At 36.4% G+C, this 22,653-nt stretch overlaps 1 protein-coding gene across 4 annotated transcripts in view; it reads right to left on the bottom strand.

Moving 5' to 3' along the window:
• Positions 1-22,160, bottom strand: part of LOC145664880 (spermatogenesis-associated protein 20) — a 336,902-nt gene extending 314,742 nt beyond the window's left edge. Inside the window, exon 1 of one of the 4 annotated variants that reach the window (XM_081731928.1) lies at positions 21,806-22,160. In XM_081731928.1, coding sequence (XP_081588054.1) covers positions 21,806-21,975 — 170 coding nt within the window. In that variant the 5' untranslated portion in view covers positions 21,976-22,160. Of the gene's footprint in view, positions 1-38; positions 162-21,693 lie in introns of those variants that run through there. The other 3 variants (XM_081731930.1, XM_081731931.1, XM_081731932.1) reach the window with 3 other exon arrangements.
• Positions 22,161-22,653: the final 493 nt, after the last annotated feature.

The following is a 22,653-nucleotide window of genomic DNA, read 5'->3' as shown; positions in this document are numbered from 1 at the left end:
TATATCGTAATCAAATATAAAAATATCTTTCGACTTACCACTCGTTTCTTCTTATTGCGATCAAGTATATTTCGAACCTACGAGATTGATCTTCAGGTTTTTTAAGTAAACGGAGGGAAAGGAAATACTATTAAAAGAAACTTTGATTAATCTGTCCCAAAGCAGGCTGTCCAGATGCAGGCACTTCAAACAAAGTCCAGAATCACCTGAAGATTTCGTCTTCCTGACCCTGCTATAATGTTGGCATTCTATGCTACCTGGTTTCAGTTCCCAGATTGTAAATAGTTACCATATTTCCTACATTTGGAAAAAAAATCCAGAATCACTGAACAGCGCTGATTCACTTGACATCTGTCCAAATTTAATTTCGAGCTCTTAATTTAAAATGGTTCCATAATTAACCTCTCTATATTATTCACATGGTATTAACGACACGAAAATTTTATTTAGAACTAATAATAACATAGAAAGGTTACTCATGGATATTTTTTATTTAGAATTTAAAAAGACCGATTCTGACAAGAGGTCAGCTAGATCACAATTCTGAAGGTTTTTCTACTACAGGAGGTATGCTATCAATTTAAAATCTGGCAACTTTGAAGTCACATAGTATGGCCATATCAGTATTATAGCAGAACCACAGACGAAGATTCCATGTGACTTGACTTCTTAACCCCCCCTCCCTCCAAAAAAGAAAAAGAAAACATGTGGTGGGATAGATTCATTGAGGCATTGAGGTTTCGCGGAAGCTACGAGTGGTTAAGTGCATATATATATATATATATATATAAAATATCTTATTTACAAAGATTTATCAAGAAAATAAACTGAATTTGTCTCTAAAACCCAGTGTTTTTGTATAGCTAATTACTTTCCTTGTATGTTGCAGATACCAAGGTGAGGGAAGTTTGACGGCAATTCCAACCTTCTATATCAACCCATTTGGTACTTAAAGCTATTTAAAGATGGCGCATCAACTTGAACGTTGCTCTAAGGTGCGTAGTGTTATTCGTTTCTTATGAGCCAAGGGGCAGAAACCATCTGACATTCATCGAGAATTGGTGGAGGTCTATGGAGCGAATGTTATGTCGCAGAAACAAGTGTGTGTGTCATGCAACGCATTTGCAAGTAGTAGGAGGACTGAGGCTGATGATGACACAAGTAGCAAACCAGCAACGTCCATCACCGACAGGACAGAAGAGTGAGGTTGTATGACACTTCAGATGCATTAGAAATCTCATATGGTTCAGTGAGGAGTATCGTCCATGACAAACTTAGCTTCAGGACCATAAAAACGAATAACACCCCGCACCTCCTCCTTGGAGTAATGTTCAAGTCGATGTGCTATCTTTAAACTGCTCTAGGTACCAAACAGGTTGGCGCAGAAGGCTGTAATTGCCGTTAGACTTCCTTACCTTGGTATCTGCAACATACAAGAATTTAATTACCACACAAAAAAAACTCTGGGTTTTAGAGATGAATTCACCTTATTTTCTTGTACACATTTGCGTATATATAAACTATCTACCTTCGTTTAACCCATTTTGCTGGAATTGCCTGAAAAAAATAAAATAATACATGTTAATACATATAGCCCTGCATCTGTCTCTTTCTCCATCAAGTAGAATGTAGCAGGAAAATATTAAATAAAAAGGACTGTAAATAATAGGACAATAGCGCATTAAATAACATTCGATTAAAGTGGACTGTAAATAATAGTGCGAGCTCGCCCATTACTGTGAATCCAGACATGTGACTTCTGAATTCTTTCACAGCGGTAGTTTGGCTGGACCATTCTATTTTCTGCTGGAGGAATTATTTAACTTCCTCCTTGGGCAAAAGAATGAGGAATATTGATGTGTATGGCTTCACCACTCATGTAAAATCCTCGGCATCCTGAATTGCACCTGTATTTGGGCTGAAAAGATTATGTTTTGTAACGTGATGCTTTAACAGGTCTCCTACATTATCACAAGGTCTCTTCCCATGACTAGCAGCACTGTATACCCACTTCACTAACTCACTTCGTCAATTCAAAGAGTTGGTAGAGATTTTCGAAATGGCTATGGGCACCATCAGAGAAATGAAGAATTTTGCGTATTGCCAATAATACATGAGCTGACGCATGCCCTCTGTTATCACTTGTAAATAACCGCAACACTTGTGGTCTTGTTTTGAAAATAGAACTCCTGTAAAAATTGAAACTTATCACTCCAGTGATATCCTTGTACTTCTTGTGGCAGAATCACAGACCAGTTCTCAGCAAAATCAGAGTAAAGCTATAAACACAGTTATTCAGTCTACACATCCCTTAACTTCTGCAATGTGTTGTTGTTGCAATTTCTTTAAATGTTGGTCTGTTACTGCTTTCATTGTTCATTTTCCAAGCTCGTCAATGAAGATACCAATGGCCACAGTTTTCTTAATGAATTTATTTTTCTGCCATGTCGCATATATAACCTCAGAAGAGTCATCTGCTATATTTTCAGACCAAAAATATAGCTGAATATTGTAGCAGGGTGTCTACTAAAATTTCAAAATGAAATATCGTGACTTTTTCATGACCTTTTCTTTACCAAACCATAAAATTTCGTAACATTCTCAAGAGGGAATTTAGGTACGAATTAGACTGAATTTTCATGCATGCGATAGAAGCATACTTTGCTACCGATTTGGTAGCGTCCAAAGCCGACTATAGACAATTTTGGTGGTGAATTTTGATGTTTTATTGAACAAAATCTTCCAGTCTATAATTATATTAGTACAGATAACAAAAAATCGTGACCCAAAAACTAAATTTCTTGACTTTCATGACCGTTTTCTGATTTCGTGACTTTTTCGTGACTTTCGTGACCGATAGACACCCTGTGTAGATAAGTACATAAAGGAAGAAGCACAGCCTTAACTTTGCCACATGAAAAAAAGTCAATAAAACCAGTTGAGAAAGCTCCAAGAACATTGCCAGAGCGAACTTAGAAAAAAAAAATATTTTTTCTTGTTAACTTCTACAGGCTTTATACCAATTGTTCTACGTACTCTTATTATTTTACTCATTAAACAATTCTTCTAACATATCCACATCTAGCTTATTCACCAAATCTAGCTCCCTCGCATTATCATCTAATCCTGAAACTCAAAACTTTCCTGGCAGGATGAAAATTTGAGTTAAATGAAGGGGTTATACAGGAAGTAATCGAGTATATTGGAAGTCTCGAAGAAACTCATTTCCTCGAAGGACTGGGGAAGGTAGAGACAAGTGCGTTGAACTTCGAGAGGACTACGTCAAAAAGTAAAAAATAAAAAAATAAAAATTTTTAAAAAATCAACTTGCTTTCTTTAATATCAAACCAAGTTACTTATAAAACCACCATTGTATGCGTAGGTCAGTGTTACATTATATGAAGCATACTGTGGAAATATTCCGTGTTACATCTATAATACCAATTGTTCATTTATCTAGTGTACAGAGACCATTCATACAGAGAAACATAAACATCTTTGTTTGGATGCAATATTTAGCCAAAAACAATGCATGTTTTTGGGAATAGTGATCAAGTTTGCCTTTCGCTGAGTATTTTCCAGTGGTGCACACAGAAGTCAATAATCCCGAATAAAATTTGACGAAGTACTAACGCAAATAAAGCATATAACTATTTGAGTTTGGTACATTTAAGAAGCGTTACTCTTTTGTGTACCTTTATTTTAATTCAACTAAAATTACTACAAAAATAAAATTGCTTTCATCAGTCGAAGTTACATTTTGTGTAAGCAGCAAGAAATACCATGCAAGATATTGAGATTTTTTAGCTTCAACTTATGAGACATTGTTTATAAGATCAAGAAACAAACATGGCGGAGTGGGCGTGGCGAAGTTATGACGTATGCCTACATGATTTTGCCGTGTGGGCATATCCTCGATACATTATAACATCTTTGGAACAAATTCACGTAAGTTCAAGACTGTAGCATGTAGCAGGTGAGAAATTCAGTCTACTGTATGAAAAACCAGGAAAATTGCAAACATCAATTTCGTATTTAAAAAAAAAAAAAAAAAAAGTGTACATTACGATGTAACAATACAATTAATATTTTTTAAAAAAATAAAATAAAATAAAAAATAAAATCACAAACATATCGAAAGAAGAGGAGCGGGAGAGATGACTTCTTCGGCGAAATAAGAAAACAGTTGTGATGTTAGGAGTAAAATAACTTATCAATGATAATTCTTTCACAAATAACACATTTGACGATCTCCAACTAGTTTTCTTTCCGTGCAGGTTTCGGCACCAACAGAAAAGGGTGATAGATTAAAACACAAAGCAAGAATCAGGTTTACACAACGCAAATCTTGTCAAGGCAAGAAATTTTACCTCAATAGTTCGCTATATAAACGGTTTCTATGTTGGTTAGCAAATAACAGCCTGTTTATTTAAAATTCTGGACAGAATTCTTCGTATCTTCCACAATCTCAAACATGTAAAAGAAATAATAATTTCTACTGAAGTAGCGTGAAACAGCAGTCCATCGGCAATCTGCAACTATACACCAGTATAGTACAAAAAAGTAATATACAATTTTATAGAGGTGAGTAAGAATTAACAAACTTACACATATGTTTGCTATTTTATAGTACTTTTGTATGTGTATACAGATTATTTCTAAGCAACATCGACAACATTTGGGAGATGAATGACTGACGCAACTAGGCAAAAAGTATATACCAACCTGGTATACACTTGCTTTTGGTGCTATGACCAGCCGAAAATTTGTTGGAAAACTGCGAAAATAGCCGTAACTTGAGAACAAAATGTTGGATCAAAGACGGGTAAAAGGAAATACCACTTACTTTTTGTCATATATTCCGTTAATGCACAAGACTGAGTCCTAAAGAAATTAGAGAATTCCTTTGTATCAGAAGTAGAATACGGAAAATAAACAACAACCAAGCACAATATTTCAATAACTAAAAATCATAGTACGTTGCCCAAGTTAGAAGAACACTGTTAAAATTCGGAAGAAAGAGAAATACACATGTTTGACTAATCTATTTAGCCTATGTAAAGATAACTCTCGAAGAGGAAAACCAATAACTCTCAAGTGTTTCCTAACTTGAACAATGCTATCGTTTTTACTCGCTCAAATACTGTATTTGGTTGTTGTTTATTTCCCACATTCAACTTTTGATAAAATACCACCAGGAATTTTCCAATTTCGTTGGGGATCATCTTTGCGTCACACTTGCTTTCGGTTAGTCACAATGTTGAAAGGAAACACTTCTACATCCAGATTGCTCCACATTTTTTATCTTATTATGCTAGGAATCACCTTCCAAACAATGTCGGTGTTGTTTAGAAACAATTTGTATATATATGTACTAGGTATACCATATTTGCTGGAGTATAAACCGCAACTTCAGAAGCGGACAGGCTTGCAAACCTATTTATTTTTGACTTAAGTGCTGAAGATATATTTTTCTTGCGTACCAGAAGGGAAAAAATATGGAGATTTTTCAAACGCCACGATGCACCACTCAGGTAACAAGTTTTGATCTTTGATACAATATTGAGACATTAACTTATGTGGGAGAAACATACTACTACAGTCTAATCAACCGTATTTTTTTATTTCTACATAATTGGTGTGTGTACAAATACAATAAATATTCACCCACCATAATACGAAGCAGCATTAGACGCGAGAACAATATGATCATCTTTCACACATTTCAGAATCACCGTACTACACTAGAAAGAAACCCAACCCATTGCTACACTCGAGCAAAACTACATTAGCCAATTCAAATTGGCTCAATAATGCTGTGAAGTATGGTCTCTATGCGACAGTAACAACTAATCATGCGGGGTCATTGCTGACGCGAAAAAATCTCTCATGATTTAAACTCAAAAATTAGTTTGGTGCACTACTTTCCTGATTATAAAAATAAATGTGTTTGCTGGCGTATAACACATGTCCCATTTTCAAACATTATCTTTCTCGAGGGGAAAGAGGATTATGTACGTCTTATAGGACGGCAAATACGGTATATATGCTGTAAATCGTGATTCACTTCGAACTTGCACCGTGAATAGTCGGAAATGGAATATATAATCGATGTGCTGTTCTCAAAGACATCAAATGGTAGACAAACACCGTGCTCGTGGTTTTTTCGGGGTTCTCCCGTTTCCTCCCACTTTCTTCATTCCACCATTTCACTCATTTCTCATTATCACCGTCTCCTTTAGCCTAACCGTCATAACCGTGGGACGTTAAACTTAAAGATTTCATTTCATTTTCAAAGACATCAAATGTATAGAAGAGCTAATATTTAGCCTGTTTAAAGAACAACAGTCAAATGGGATTTTGTACAAATGAAATATTTTTTTTAATGAAATAATATTTTAGAAAGCCACGTACAGGAAAGTACAAGTGGCGAGTATGTCAATGGTGTTTATTCACGTGTCTAGTCCAAATACATCAAGAGCTAACGTCGGAAGGAAGAAACCAAGCACGAGGGCTATTACCTCATCCAACAGTACATATACAAGACAAGCATCATGAGCCAAACAATATTATCCATCCAGCCGTTCGGAGTCGAGCGTGTGTTTCATAGTACATCGAGACGTCCTTGTCACTACTCGCAGCGAAAAAAAAAAAAAGATCATTATGCTGGTTTTGCTTAAGATGATAGTATTTTCGAATATTGTGAGTATATCACAAATGTAGCAAGAATGACCTGTTGTCGTGTGCAGTGTACGCCGAGAGATATTCGAAACAGACGTAAACCAAGCCGACAATTATTCGAGAACTTGTTTTGACCAACTATTAATACTATGAAAATTAAATAAAAAGAATGTATGTATATAAGATATGTAATTTATGGTCCTTTATATAATTTAGATCAATTATTCATTCACTGGATATAAACTGCAACTGAGATAAATAACTCAATATGGTGTTTATCCACAGTCTCAAAAGCTATCGAAAGTCATTCTCGTTTTCTTTATGAACAGTGTACTTTCTTACAAGCTTTCTCACCAACTCATCAAAACCAGACTACCATACCAACATTCTCCTTCCTTTACAAAAAATTAACATTTGTGTATATATATACATATAATTAGTATATCCACCGACTTCGTCAATGTTTTGCAACGATGTAATTTCTTGTGGGTTGTCCAGTATCTAAATAAGAGCTTTCCATGGAGCGTTAGACTTACTAGTTAAGCCTAATTACGATTTCCACAGAAAGTAATGTCAATATTGTAATATCTCGCACGTGGGTATATTCATAAACATCAACATGTGAATTTAATTATAAACAAGTCCCCGCCCTTTTCTACTACAAGTTACTATAAGAAGCAGACGACAGGAATCATCGTCACTCGTTGGACATGTGATGGAAAAAAAAGTGCCACCACTCAGAAGGAGAAAATTCCATACATTACTTCACTCGACATGTTTCGGCTGGTCAATTCTGCTCCCTTAGCTTGCAGCGGAGCTCTGAGGCCTCCTACCCACACTGCTTGCCGTGGAGCATTATGGGAACTTAGCTTGAAGCGCAGTTTCACGGTTCTTCTTACCGCTCAACTTGTCCTCGAGCTTTGCGTGGCTCCTACCTTTCTTTGCTTGCTGTGAAGCACTAAGAATCCTAAACCCCTCCACTCAGTTTGTCTGAAACTTTGGAGGAATCCTTTCCCTTGGCTGCCTGGGCTTTGAGACACCTACTTACCCTAGTTACTAAGATGATTTTCTATTTGTTTTAGTGTATCTGTATTATACTATTTATAACGAAGTTTTATAATAAAACTGGTTGTGGAAGAAAATCGATTCCCATATGTAACTGTTCTACCTTCTACCTAAACAAGATAATTTTAGAATATAAACACATACATAAGATTTAAATAACAAAAACGAATATTTAATATAATCTTGCAAAAACCAAATAAACTGAATATCATAATCCACATTGTACACAATTCTTTGTCTTCTTTTTAGCATGCATTTCACGTTGCCATGAACAGGTACCTAGTCATGCAACTATTTCGCAACACAACTGCGCAAAATTGGAAATGTAACATCTTATCGGTGTAAGAAACAAAATGGCGACTGGCATGGTGGGTGATGTTAGAGTTCTACCTGCTGTCGCAGTAGATCCTCCTCTACGTTGGCATACGTGCCATCGCAAGGGGTTGAGAGCTCAATCAAGTAAGTGTCGTTCGTATTCTGCACGGTCACCAACTCCACTCATATTATGTGTCACTCCACCAAAAGCTACATGAAAACGACTATATTCGTCAACAAATTTGTGAATGCGGATCGGGCCAGAATACACTGTTTTGTCTTCCATCTCGTTCTCTGACGAAACAACATTTACTAATCATGGACAGCTGAAACTTGCATTATTAGGTTGTTGACAATCCGCATTGAATATGTCAAGAAGAATGATAGTGTCCGTGGAATGTAAATATGTGGAACAGTGGACCAACATATCATAGAGACGTTTTTCATTGTAGTAGTACCAGATTCCCGAAAATAATATCGACTTACTATGTGAAATGTAACTTAGATTTATTTCAGAAACTTTAAATCAACTCTAGGGTTAAAAGAGAGGATATTCAACTTAGATAATTTTAGGAAATGTAAACGAACAAAGAAACAAAAGGAAGGTAATTAACGTAAAAAAAAAAAAAAAAAACTGCAAGCCAATATGAAGTCCAACACGCGGAAATATTGTAAGCTTGCAGATGTCTGTAATGTTAGGTATTTTCAAGGAATGGCGAGAGAATCCACGGGTTGTCGAAATTTAACTGACTAATGCATATTGAGCTAAGACGCAGATGAAAAAAAAAAAAAAAAAAACCGCTCGGGAAATAAGGAAAGCAGAAGAGCAAAGTCACAGATAGGGAGCACAGTGAGTACAATGTACACAAGACAACGACCTCATATAAAAACCTGAACTGAAGCTATTGTAGTCTCAAGTCCGTAAATTATCCGCACAGATTGTAAAGGGGCAACTCCGATCCGAAACAAGTCTTGACTTTAGACCAGAGACAATACGATTCTATAATCGTACTATTCTTAGTGATTCTATGTCATATGAATAGAGTTTCTTAATCGGCAATCTCACATTCTGTAGAAGGGCATCTTAAAGAAAGAAGACCCGCAAAAAACCCAATCAACAGCAAGAGCAGAAAAAAAGCTCATATTGTGTTGCTTAGTGAGGCACTACGTCGAATCTTACGGTCATAATTGAATCACCTATACATGCACCATTAAAAGACAATTGAACATTGTTCCCTATTCCTATTTCATGAATATCCAACACAGAATAAGCCTAATAATTAGGATCTCGGTTTTTGTCATTCACAACGGAATGTGAATGGAGCAACTTTCTCTTATTAGTACAAGTCATAGATTTTCTTTTTTCCTACGCCACCCAAATTGGTACTAGTAAGGGAGGATGAAATATGGAACAACCTTCCACAGATTTTAGAGACACACAAGAAACATGTGGTTTCAGCCCGACGGCTACCCAGTCCATAGTGCACGACTTACGACGGTCTGTCTTAACAAAATATTTCGTCAATGTTGGAGTGGCAAAAGGGGCCAGCCTGTACTCTCGATTTGACCTCTTTAGAATATTAGTTTCTGTGGGGAATGATAAAGAACATACCAACGACTCCCGATGATATGAAACGCCGTATTACTGTAGCCTGTTCTACCATTTCGACTGAAGTGCTACATATACAACAGTCTTTACATGATAGACTAGACGCTTGTCGTGCTGGTAATGGGCATCATTTTGAACGTAACTTGTGAATATGCGTGTAGTGTTGAGAACATTAGAACATCATTTGGCCCATAATGCTTGTCCTGTTGCATGGGACATTAGCAGCACTCGACCATGTTTCTTTCAACGATATCTCGTGATGTATTTGGACTATACGCGTGCAATAAACACCACTGATATTCTCACAACTTATGCTTTCCTTTACATTCCACTCAAACGCATTGTTCGATCTGAAAGATTCCATTATCTTTTACAACCCCTCCCTTTTTTCTGGGATACAAATATCAGCTTTTCTATACACCTGACATCAGTGAAAACAGTGCATTGACTGTTTCTTCCGACTATTCACGGTGCAAGTTTTAGGTGAATCCCCCTGTATATAACAATATTGAAAAACACAAAACAAAAAAAAAAAAAAACAAAAAAAAGGTGTGATCTCTCTACTGCTGGGAAAGCGACTCTCATTCTTACTTTTATTGGATAATGCTCTATATCTGCGGAACCAGCGACATAATAACGACAACAGTAATAAATTCTATTACATATTAAGTCTTACCTATGGCACCATGAATCTGAAAAACTAACCTTTTTTATTGTTATGTATTTGTAAGAACATATGGTAAGAACATATGTAAAGGGCCAATTATTTTTTTTTAAACAGAATGACATTTTGGACTTTTGTGTTCATTGTTATTCACGTGATAAAGAGAGCAGGGCTAGCTCTTGAAATCATAACAAAAAGTTAGATGTCGAGGCACAGGAAAAGTCAGTCATTGAAGGAACTATTTTAGACACACCTACTTTAATTAAAGATCTAGGAGTGCTATTTGATCCCAAATTAAGTTTTACTCATCATATTGAAACAATTGTTAATAATTCATACAGAAATCTTGGCTTTGTTATGAGAATAGGTAAGGAGTTTCAAAACGATGCTACGTTAATGAAGCTCTACTTTTGTTTTGTGAGATCGCAATTAGAATATGCGACTCTGTCTTGGTCACCAAAAGCACAAAAACACATAGATATGATTGAAAGAATACAATCAAAATTCTTGAGATTACTTGCTTATAGAAAAACTGGTATGTATCCAAAATACGAGTCATATTCAGAAATGTACTATTGTACAAAACTTCAATATGAACACGTTGAAACAACGGAGAGAATATACGGATCTTTTATTTTTACACAAATTACTACATGGTAAAATTGACTGTCCCAGTCTTACTTCGAAGGTTCAATTGCATGTCCCATCAGGTAAAACCCGCGTAGGAAATAGAAGTACATTTTACTGCAGAAAGGCAAGAACAAATATCCTCGTTAAGTCTCTTGTATGGAGAATAAGTGCTTCCTACAATGCAATTGAAAGGATAACTTCTATAGATGTTTTTGGAATGTCGGAGACAGTATATAAGAATAGCCTTAAAAATATGTGATAATGAAAATATATAAATGTATAACCTTGTTTAAATATATATATAACTAAGGGTAAATGTATTTGTAAGGAACAACACTGTAACTGGGCCTAGAGTCTGTTGTGTTGAATAAAAAAAAAAAAAATTAAAAAATTACTTGATATACAGAAAAATGTGCCACGCGATTTCTCCATTAGATTCCCTTTTCCGTTTCACTTTGATAAAAAAAAAAAAAAAAAGAAAAATTCATATCTATATCTTTAACAATTTGAAGTTTGCAACATGAATTTTTTATAAATATGTTGGCCACCATCGGTTGCATTAAAAACTGGCCAAGTTAAACAGCTGGCAAATTCACAGAAAAATTAGTGTGTTTGATGTACTTTTAGAATAGGATTTTACTTCATTGTAAAATTTTAATAAGGAATGACACAACAATTTATTCTTTTAGGCACATATGCATGTTCTAATTTTGTAATTCTTGTATAATGTCGTCTACCTGTTGTTAATGAGCTACAAGTGTTTTCCTCGGAGTAAAAGATTTTTTGAGAAAATCTTAAGGGAACGCATATCTCAAAACCTCCTTTACCTTTCGACAAGCCGTCAGGTGCCAACAGTTGACAATTGAGATGCTTAGCTTAACCTTGAGAACTTTCCGAAATTACTAAAGCTCCCAACTGATGAAAGGAACCAATATAGCTAATGGTTTTACCAAAACAGACAGGGCAAACAAATACGTACAGCCATTTTCTGAATTCCTGTAGTGCTTTTTCTTGCAACTCTATCCATCACGACTCTGGAACTCACTAAAGAAATAATAAACACTTCTGACCAGAGTATATACACATTTTTATTAAAAACTAAATTACAGTGTAACGGTTTCGACAACTTAACGTTGTCTTCATCAGACACTAACTCTAGAGTTAGTGTCTGATGAAGACAACGTTAAGTTGTCGAAACCGTTACACTGTAATTTAGTTTTTAATAAAGAAGTGTACATACTCTGGTCAGAAGTGTTTATTATTGCTTTTTCTTATTCACCTCTTCCTTCATCATCTCTTTATTACGGCACTGTTCTGCCCATTGACCTCCAATAACAAATCGTGGGAATAAATGCTTCTTTGTCTCCAGTCACAAATACAGAACATCTGCTTCTCACATGGGAATACGAAAGAGTTAAGAAAAATAACAAAACGGTATTCTGCATTGCCAAAATGCGCACGTAAATATATCATTATCATCATATGGTAAACATTGCTTCTATGTGGCCAACTTCCAAGATAGACAGGTGGCCAACTTAGAGTAGTAAGTAACGAATGTCTTATGGGAAAATGCAGGTTCAAGACGAACCAGGCCCAGATGAGCAGGTGGTCAACTTAGAGGGGTGGCCAAGTTTACATGTTTTACTGTATAAATCCTCGCCACTAGTTCCGAGAACCTTCATTAACCTGTCGAAACCATAAATATTTGTTCGATGGTTTCGGAAGAAGCAATTTGATAACATGCTTACGATTTATCGCGGAGCTAGGCTTGCTTGCCTCTTCACTCCCTTCCTCCAAGTCTAGAACGTCCTACATGCGTAACTGACCAATCCACCCCGATTCATATTTTTCGAAAGCTGCTAATATTCGTGAAAACGACACTCTTTAAATTGAGTGAGATCTAGCAATGTATTTGCTTCAACCTTCAATATTTACAACTTATAACTTCTATTTGTGTATCATGAGAATTGTAATCGGATGGCTACTTTCCTGGTACGATTTCGGCAACCAATCCTGCTGCCACCGATAGCCAGACACTAATTCAAGACGTGTTTCACCGATGCCGAAATGCGACTTTTCTGTATGGGGTCACATTAAGGGTCAGATGTACAAGATGAAGATTAGGATTTTTGGCGCCCATAGAACACTGATAATAGTGAACAAGACAAGACAAGACTACTCTAGTATCATCTCAACTCGTAAGCATTATGTAAGTCTATCATACAAAGAATAAAAAGCTAATTCTTTCCTTATGTTTTCCATATTGCGTAATATACGTCTGCATGCATATTAATCTAATTATCAATGTTTCCTATTACTTAATAATTACTCTGCAGATAGTTACTTGCTAGAAGAGAAATAATTATGAAATATCCTGAGATCGGAAAAAGCCGAAAATAAACCTTCAAACTTGTCAATGGGTGAGAGATAGAAATTATGACTTGATGTTCACTATATGTCAGATACCGCCAGTTCACATTTTTCGTTCTAGGAAACTTCTGTGGTGTAGGTGGGATCCCTCCTAAGATATTCGCTCGGTGTGATATTTTCCTGATTATATACTCATCTTACTATTCCCGCTGGTCTAGTGGCTACTACGTCCACCTTTGGTTCACATGGTCCCGGGTTCGATCCCCGACGGGAAAGCACTATAATTTATTTGCTAAAAATTGTGGGATGTTAAACTATATATACACTACATTTAGTCTTAATATAAATACTGTCCCAAAGTTTTAAGTACATTGACACAAAATAGTTAGAAATATTTTAATACCCTAATAACATGGGGTACATGGTTGCGTTATGAACCAAAATCACAAATAATTATTCAAAATGGCCACCACTAGCATGCACACAGTCCTTAAGTCTTTGCGGCCACACATTAATTGCATTACGCAACACATGAACTGGAAAATATGCAGCTACCTGCCGAAGAAACCGCATTCAACTTTCAATATTGGGGCGTCTCTTTCTGCAAGCCATCTCTTGAAGCTTGGATCACAATTTGTAGACCAAAGGTTTAAGTCGGGACTTACAGAAGGCCAACCTGAAGTGGAAATGAAGCCCAGAACATTGCCTCCAGACACTGCTGGGTTATCCGTCCTTGTGTGCTGGGGTTGAATGCTGCTGGTAGTTCTAGTTCCGTCCATGGAAGAGGGTGTTGGTGAGATTCTTGACTAGTCCCTCAAGCACCCCTTGACTGTCCCTCAAGGGGTTGGCACACTTTGGCTGACGTGTTGACCCCCTTTTCACAAAAATGGAGCTCTGTTATGCCCTCGTAGCTCACACCCCACCATACCATGACTGAGGCATGATGCTGCCCCCTCTGGATCATTGGAGCCTTTTCAACAGCTTCTCTAGAGGATGTGGTATATATCCTATCATTTTGGACATTGAAGTCTCCCCAATACTGAAAATCTTTTTATCTGTGAAAAGGATTCGATGGGTGCCCATTTGTTGTTTAACGCTTACGTAAGCGTTTTCCTTTTAGAAGCCTCTGGCGCATAAGTTCATTTGTCAGATGTCCTTTGCGTTCTTTGTACGCATGGAGTTCCACGTCACTGCTTAACGTGCGAGACATAAACACTTTCGATATATCTTTAGCTCACGAGTCATAACTGACTGTTTCCTAACTGGATTTCGTTGGACACGCGCCGACACTGCTTTCACAAGTTCTGGAGTTCGTACTGTGCGCGGTCTTCCTTGCTGCGGGCGATCTTTCATAGTTTCAGTCTCAACAAAGCGCTAGATAGTGCGGTGGTAAACCAATCTTTACACTAATTTTCAGCTTTTGGAGAGTTTTGAAAATCTACCCTGGTGATTTACCTACCTTTTGCAACGCTATCACAGCCACACGATTTTCATACTCGCCCCATTCCATCTTGAACACTTACAACTAACACCTTTACACTTCTTTAGCTCATCCACCGATGACTCACGCTTCACGATACCGCTCTTGATGTCGCTCGCTTGTACGGGCGGAAGTACAGCCACTTTTAAGTTTAAAGGTTGGGACAGTATTTATGGTAACACTATGTATATATAGGTGGACCATTTATCATGATATGCCACTGTAACTTTTAAACTAAAACATGTTGAAATTTAGTACCATGGAAAAATCGCCAAAACATTGTTGGTATATTCTGTGACACGACAAGGTTAACAATGTTGCTATTCAAACACATTTTTTTTTTTAAAGCACTAAGTCAGGTTACTACATATTTCAAATGTACTTGTAAAAGGAAAACATATAATACTACACTTGCTACGAAATCCTACAAACTAAGGATGATGCAGTACCATAAACATCGAAAAACACCCAATTTTGGATGGCCGTATAACAGTAATAACGCAAATGAAACAGATAGGGTAATGTACATCTAAAATATCTTAGTGTCCAATACTACGATTATCATATGACCTATTTCGAACAAAAAGAAACAGAGTTATAAAAAAGAATTGAAAATTTTACTTTTTTCAAAGGACTTTATTTCGAAAAAGCGTTTAGACAAGTATCCGTCCAATTACATAGATGGTTTCCAATGGATATAAAGATCATAGTGTCGATTACAGCAATTTGATATCTCAAAGCATTAGGATATATATATATATATTAAAAAGTGGTAAAATTCAATATAATGCTTAAAATTGTGCAATTGTGGGAACTTTTTAACGCAATGTTTGATTTATTTGATTAAAACAATACTTTTCGGTACGTGTAATTACAACAAGTTCTCTGAATTATATAATTTTAAGCAGTGTTGCAAACTTTAACAGTTCTTTTCATATATTCAGAACGGTCTGAAATATCAAATTGCTGTAAACGGCACTGTGATCTTCACAACTAATGAATATCATCTATGAAATTGGATGAGGTACTTATATAAGTAGGGTTTGTTTTTTTCGAAATGAAAGCTTTTGAAAGAAATCAAATTTTTAATCCCTTGTAAGTTTGTTCGTATTCATTCGAAATCCCTTATATCATGATCATTAGACACATCATTTGTATTAGACATTAAAGTATTTTAAATATGCATTGTTCCGTCTGTCTCACTTGCGTTACTACTGCTGTAGAGGCCACTAAAATTTGCATGTTTGTGATACTGTAACATTCTTAGCTTGCAATACTGAATAATAAGTGTAGTATTGATGGTGTTCGCTTATCATGTAGATATATATATATATATATATATATATATATATATATATATATATATATATATATATATATATATATAGAGAGAGAGAGAGAGAGAGAGAGAGAGAGAGATTTATGTTGGGTTGGCAAAACTGTTTACCTTATGGTGTAACTGTCGATGTTTGCACGGTACAAAATTTAAGCTTTCTTTTTTCCATTAGATTAAAAATTACAAGGTCATATCAAGATTATTGGTCCACCCTGTATATATAGGGTGTTTCCGTGACATGAAGAGAACTCAGTGTCATGATCAACGATGACAAAAAAAGCAATTTGAGAAGAGGAACAAGTGTCCGGAGGTGAGTCGTTTCGGAAATAGAAGCCACCGAAAATTTGTCGCAACAGAACAAACATAGCCACAACTCGAGAACGAAATGTTGGATTACATTATTCAGCAACTATTGGAGAAACTGTTCACCAGCACAAGTATTTCACTAACCACCAGTGGGAGCCGCGGTGACTGAGTGATAGAGCGCTCACCTCTAGCGCGTGGGTCTTATTGGGGTCCACTTGTTTCCTTCCATTTCCGTAATTCCATTACCATCATTCATCTCATAATCACAGTATCCCTCAGTCTCACTGCATAATCATGGAACCTTAAACTTTTTTAAAACAAGAATTTTAGGAAAGATCCAAAAAATGGATCAAAAGATTGTGCTCTAGGTCAAGAATTCGTTTCTGGATCAGGAGCTACAAAATTTTTGAACGGCCTTAAATCGAATTTTCGTATTATCTATGAAATAATCACATCATACTGAGTTAAGTGATAGTTTGGTTTTGGCTACACTATATGTAGTTCTCCAGATATAAGGCGTACAAGAAAGTTTTTAATTGAAATATATTGGATCTTTAGATCCAAAAAATAATCTTTGTTGAATTTCTGAATGGATAATATATTTTCACCTTGTTTTTTTTATTACACTGCACGAATGAAAGGTTCAATCAACAACAGCTACAAATAAAATATCTGAAAACTATATAGGTACTTTAAAAGAATAAACTTGGCAATATACGCTCCAGCTGCGCAACAATTAAAAATAAATAAATAAATAAATAAATGGACTGCTTTAAAAGGATACAGTAGAGTAGGTTCAGGTCAGCTTAGGATTAGGGAAGTTTGGATCGACTTTGTTAAAATTAATCAAACGTAATTTCTTGTATCTGTGTTAAGGATATCAATTGGAGTGTGCATTGTAAAGTTCATGCCCTTATAACGCTTTCCATATACGACGGTGCTTTTCGGAACGATAAAATTGTTGTCAGTTACTCAAAGTGAATCCTTGTACTTCAAAAAGACGCGTTCAGAGAGCTTCTTAAAATCAAACGAAGTTTCTGGTTTTACATTCCAGATTCTAGGCACAAAATTTTTGGACGCCCAAATGTTTTAGTCTGGCAATGGAAATTTGGCCATACTTCGTTTACCATAGAAAAATGACGACCAAACTCTGATCTGGCTATTAGTATAAATTCATGACTCGGATTTAGCAAAACTTCGTTCAGCTGGTGTAGTTGTGGCGCACCACATTTTGGAAGATCTACAGGTAAAATTAAATAGTCTGCACGGAAAGCATATTTATAAAGAATAAATTTCTGCAGAATTAAGGCAACAGAATTAAATACAAAGTAATACAGATGTATTTTTGGTTACCAAGTGTAGAGTTACTACTGTAAAATCATTACAAGTACGTTATGACGCATAAAATAAATGAGTATATATGAAAGATGGCTCTATTGGACGCTATTTTCCACCGGTAGTGCACTCGTTCACAGCGTACAGAAGCTGTACTTTATGTTTACAAGTGGAGTGTTACTAGCACCAAACCATGACAAGTACTATTGAAACACGCGTCATTGCCAAAACCCACTTCTTTTCAGTACACTCTCTTATGCGAATACCCACCATCGCTACGCGCGGACCCACCAGCTTCGCCCTGCCCTGCCTTTTGCTAGATATCATTCGTGCCTTTTTTAGAGGCTACCTACCATGGGTTGATTTTTATGCTATATATTCAGAAGTCGTATTTATGTGCAAATCGTAAAATAATTGTAATTTTGAACAAATGCTTCTAGTGGCCTCTTGAATTTTATCTACGCGAAGTGAGATATTTTCATGTCGCCCAACGCACTCCTTTTAGGGGAAATAAGGAGATTAGTGAAAAATTTATAATTTTCCAACAGTTATTTCGAGTGTGCGTCAAATGTAAATCTCCACGAATTTCATTCCTACTTCATCCCTTTAGATTAAGAAAGGTAAAGGTGATTGATTACGAAAATAATTGGTGAAATAACAATGTGGAAGAAAACGAAAAAAACATCGACCAGTGTTCGAAGTAGAAAAAAAGCAGAGGCGGTATGTTTTATTACGATTTTGACTCGACATACCGGCTATTTAAATGTTGAAATACAGTGAGGATATGTTGCCTAAAAGAGTGCATTTTTATTCTTTGGTTCTCTGTAGTAACGGGGGGAGGGGGATATGGAAAGACTTTGATTCCCCGCCAACAACTTTCTGAATTTTTTTTTTTAAAAATCCTCTTATGTTGTATTATAGAGAATCTATATACGAAAATGCTGAAAAACCGAATGAGGATATTAAATTCCTGCGGAAAAACTCTCGGTCCTCCCCACAGTAGACAACAACTAACTCTGCCCATGCTTAAAACATGGCATTTATATGCATTAAGGCAAGAAGACACATACGCATACATAAAAAAAGAAACTATTCAATATGGCACGTCAAAATATAAACTTGGTGAACTTCTTTAAAGACATCTCATTTTGAAAACAAAAGGTAGGAAAAAGATAACACAAATGTCGGTGTTGTCAACTTGGAAATTATTGCTAGATAAGAAATAAAATATTTTCATGTGCAAAATAAAAATTGATTTATTAAAGGTATTTAGCATCTACTTTCCAATGACGGTATGTTTCAATCATTGAAAAACCAGAGACGGTATGCTTTCATCATTGAAAAAATCAGAGGCGATACAGCATACTACCGCATACCGTCTTACTTCGACCACTGAAATCGACAGTAACTTACCCAAACAAGATATTGTCGTCCAACAAACTTGCATGCCCACGGATCAAACCAGAGTTCCCTCTCACCAAAGGTGAGCGTTCTAGTATTCACCCACCGTTGGGGTTAAGTTAAAGAAGCAATACTCGAGCAGACGGTTCTACCAAATTTTGACACATTTCTTACATTTCCGGGTTAGGTTAGAGCTTTGTATTTCTTTTAGCAGAGCATGTACTAAATGAGAAGCTCCATTACTACTGCAGTTTCACTTCTGGAGGGCTCAGTATAGTGCAAAAAAACATGGCATAAAAACTACAGTGCACAAAACATGCACTAAATTGCGTTAAGTGGCCACTGAAAACTCGAATAGCCCATTATCTAACCGAGTCAGGACAGCAGAGTGCCCGACCGGTAGCGATAGTGTGTGTTCGTAAGGAGTAGGCACGTCAGCGACGGGGGGTACACGTATAAACGAGAATAGTATAAGAGCATACTTACACATACAATACTTTCATAATCACTCAAAATTCATTCCAGTATGCTGTGTATTGACAGAATTACTTATATTCACAAATTCATTCCTTCACAAAAAAATGTTTCATATCGCATTTTAACTATACTTTCTATTTGGTAGAACCGTCTGCTCGAACGAACTCGTTAATGAATATTCAAAGAGCTAGTTAATAGTCAAAGGACATATTTTGAACCTTACAAGACTAAGACGCCAATTTACTTTAATATTTCTCGACAAATGATCAGTACAAGTGACCATTAGTAACAAGTCTTTACTTTGCCCATTTCATTCATTTTTTTTCAATTCTTCGATTTAGCGATCTATTCTTTCGATTCCGCACGATTTTATAAAAAATGCGTCAAAAGTTTCCTAACCTTAAGCTAACCCGATCCTACCCCTACCCTACGTATCCTTATCTTGCTCTACTTTACTACACCATACCCTTTCAAAGCGGTTCTACTTATCGATGCGCTGGCTGAAGAACAAATCACTGAATCGAAGAATGGAAAAAAATGAATGAAATGGCCAAAGTAAAGGCTTCCCGTATACGTGTTCAGTTGCCATACGCCTTAGATTTGAATTATAGAAATATTAGAAAATTAAAAAGGTTCACTCGAGCAGACAGCTCTACCAAAAACAAAATTTATAGGCAAAATACGATGTCAAACACTTTTCGTAAAAGAAGAGGAGTGTGAATATAAGTAATTTCAGTCAGTGGATATGATATTGAAATATCTTTTGAATGGTAATGAACGTATTTTAAGTGTAACTATTTACTGAAGCGGAAGAGTACAAGGGCGCGAAAAAGGTGGAAATAAACGGCGGGAATATTCTGTTCGTGTTAATAATGGACCTTTGCGATGCATGTAATGCAATATACGATTCTATTACAAAGAATTGTGCGATCAAGAGCGTAATATTATCGTGGTTTATGCATTAGCTCCTTATTTCGTGCATGCGGTGCATGAAGAAACCGGAAAATGCAATAGATGTGTGAAAATTTGGTAGAGCCGTCTGCTCGAGTAATGCCGTGAAATTATTGTGGATATTTTATGTATTTTTCCACTATCCTTGTTTGTGAGTACGCCCCCCGTCGCTGACGCGCACGCTCCCTACGGACGCACTCCCTTCGTTCCACTCAGGCTCCCGTGTTGCGCTCCTGATCTGACTCGATTAGATAGCACTCGTGCTTTTAGTGGCCACCTAGCACAAGTTGCTTCGTGGTTTATGCATTATCTCCACAGTTAGTGCATGATCTGCAAGAAGAAACCGGAAAAGGCTTGTGTATAGCCCGCTCCTCCCAGTTGAAACTGAAAGAGTCGTCACTACTACTACTACTAATATCGAGAACCCAACCAACCCCTGCGGGGCTTCTAACCCCTTCCTACTACTACTACTAGTACTATTATTACTATTGCTACTAACTACCACTGCTACTATAGCTACTACTACTACTACTTATACTGAAGCCTCCTCACCACAAGATTTACATCTTAAATCTTTATAGCATGTTATTCCGATTCATTATGAACTTATATGAATCGTTAGAATCACTATGATTCGTTAAAAATCACTGGGAGGAGCGGGCTATACTCAATCCCCGGAAAATGCAATAAATGTGTAAAAATTTGGTAGGGCCGTCTGCTCGAGTAATGCCAATTAAAATACCTCTTGAAAGATGAACAGCATCAAAAGAACTTTAGCTCCGCATGGCCACGGACAGAACCAAAAATCCCTCACCGAAAGTGAGCATTCTAGCACTCAGACACCGTGCCGTCTCAATTCCTCAGTTTTTGTAAGGTTAAAGTTATTGAATAATCAAACAGCTAAGAGTCAAAGGGCAACTTTGAATCTTAAAAGACTGAGTAAGACTCCAATTTACCCTAAAAGTATCTCTCGACAAATGGATCAGTACAACAATACAAAGGATCATTAGTAAACGGTTCTGCTACTATATGGCTTACATTTGAATTACAAAAATGTTAGAAAATTAAAATACCTCTTGAAAGCTGAAGAGCATCAAAAGAACGTTAGCTTCGTATGATGAACTATTAGCATGCAATTGAACTTCACCTTCAAAACACGTAGTACCAATTGATATTAGAACAAACCTTTTGCGTAATTGTTGATTATAAATGTTTCTTCCTGGAGAGAAAACAAAATATCCAGAAGTCCAGGAGCTACTGGTATTTACACAACTCCAAGAGGAGTATTTTGATAATGCTATCCTCTTAGCTAGTGCTGGAACTCTTGGGCATGGGGAAATACGTATACAAATCATGAAAACAGAGTAGATTTTCCAAATATTAGTTATGTTTCACGGGATAACCAGTTGTCACACTCTCTCTTCGCAGCCGGCAACCACAAAACTGTATACAAACAGCTGAGGCGAAAACAATTTTAGTTTCGTAATGCACCTAGTATAGTTTTCTGCTGTTTGAAGTCGAATCACAGAAGTCGAAAGCAATTCGATTTAATCATTGTATCGACACATTTATTTCAACTATCGAACATTCCTCCTTCGCCTCAGAGCAACTCCTGCTGTCGTTGGCCATTACCCCTATTGCAGCTGACTTCAACGAAAGGTCAAGATTAAATATTGACTTGTATTTGGTTTTTTACGTTCTATTGTTTTTCGAAGACAATAGAATGCGAAAAATCGCGGAACACCTTTGGTGACTACTCTCGACAAGCGCAAGATATGGTCTTCATTTTTACTAGGGTACAATTTCTACAATGATAGTACTTAATAGAAATTAATTATTGAAATTGCTGTTCCGGACTGACAGTTTTGTAACATTGGTTTCCATCTGAAACAACTCTTTTAATTCTCTGAAAGTACTGATAATCACATAGGGCCTTATGCAGAGACGTTCTAACGCATGATTAGTGCTATACTAAAGAGTTCGACTAACATATGTTTCCTGCAGTAAACAGATCTTTAGTATGGCTCTAATCA

This window comes from Thermobia domestica, chromosome 11 (assembly GCF_964235325.1).
Source record: "Thermobia domestica chromosome 11, izTheDome1.hap1.1, whole genome shotgun sequence".
Taxonomy (NCBI): domain Eukaryota; kingdom Metazoa; phylum Arthropoda; class Insecta; order Zygentoma; family Lepismatidae; genus Thermobia; species Thermobia domestica.
This window is presented reverse-complemented; position numbering and strand designations above follow the sequence as displayed.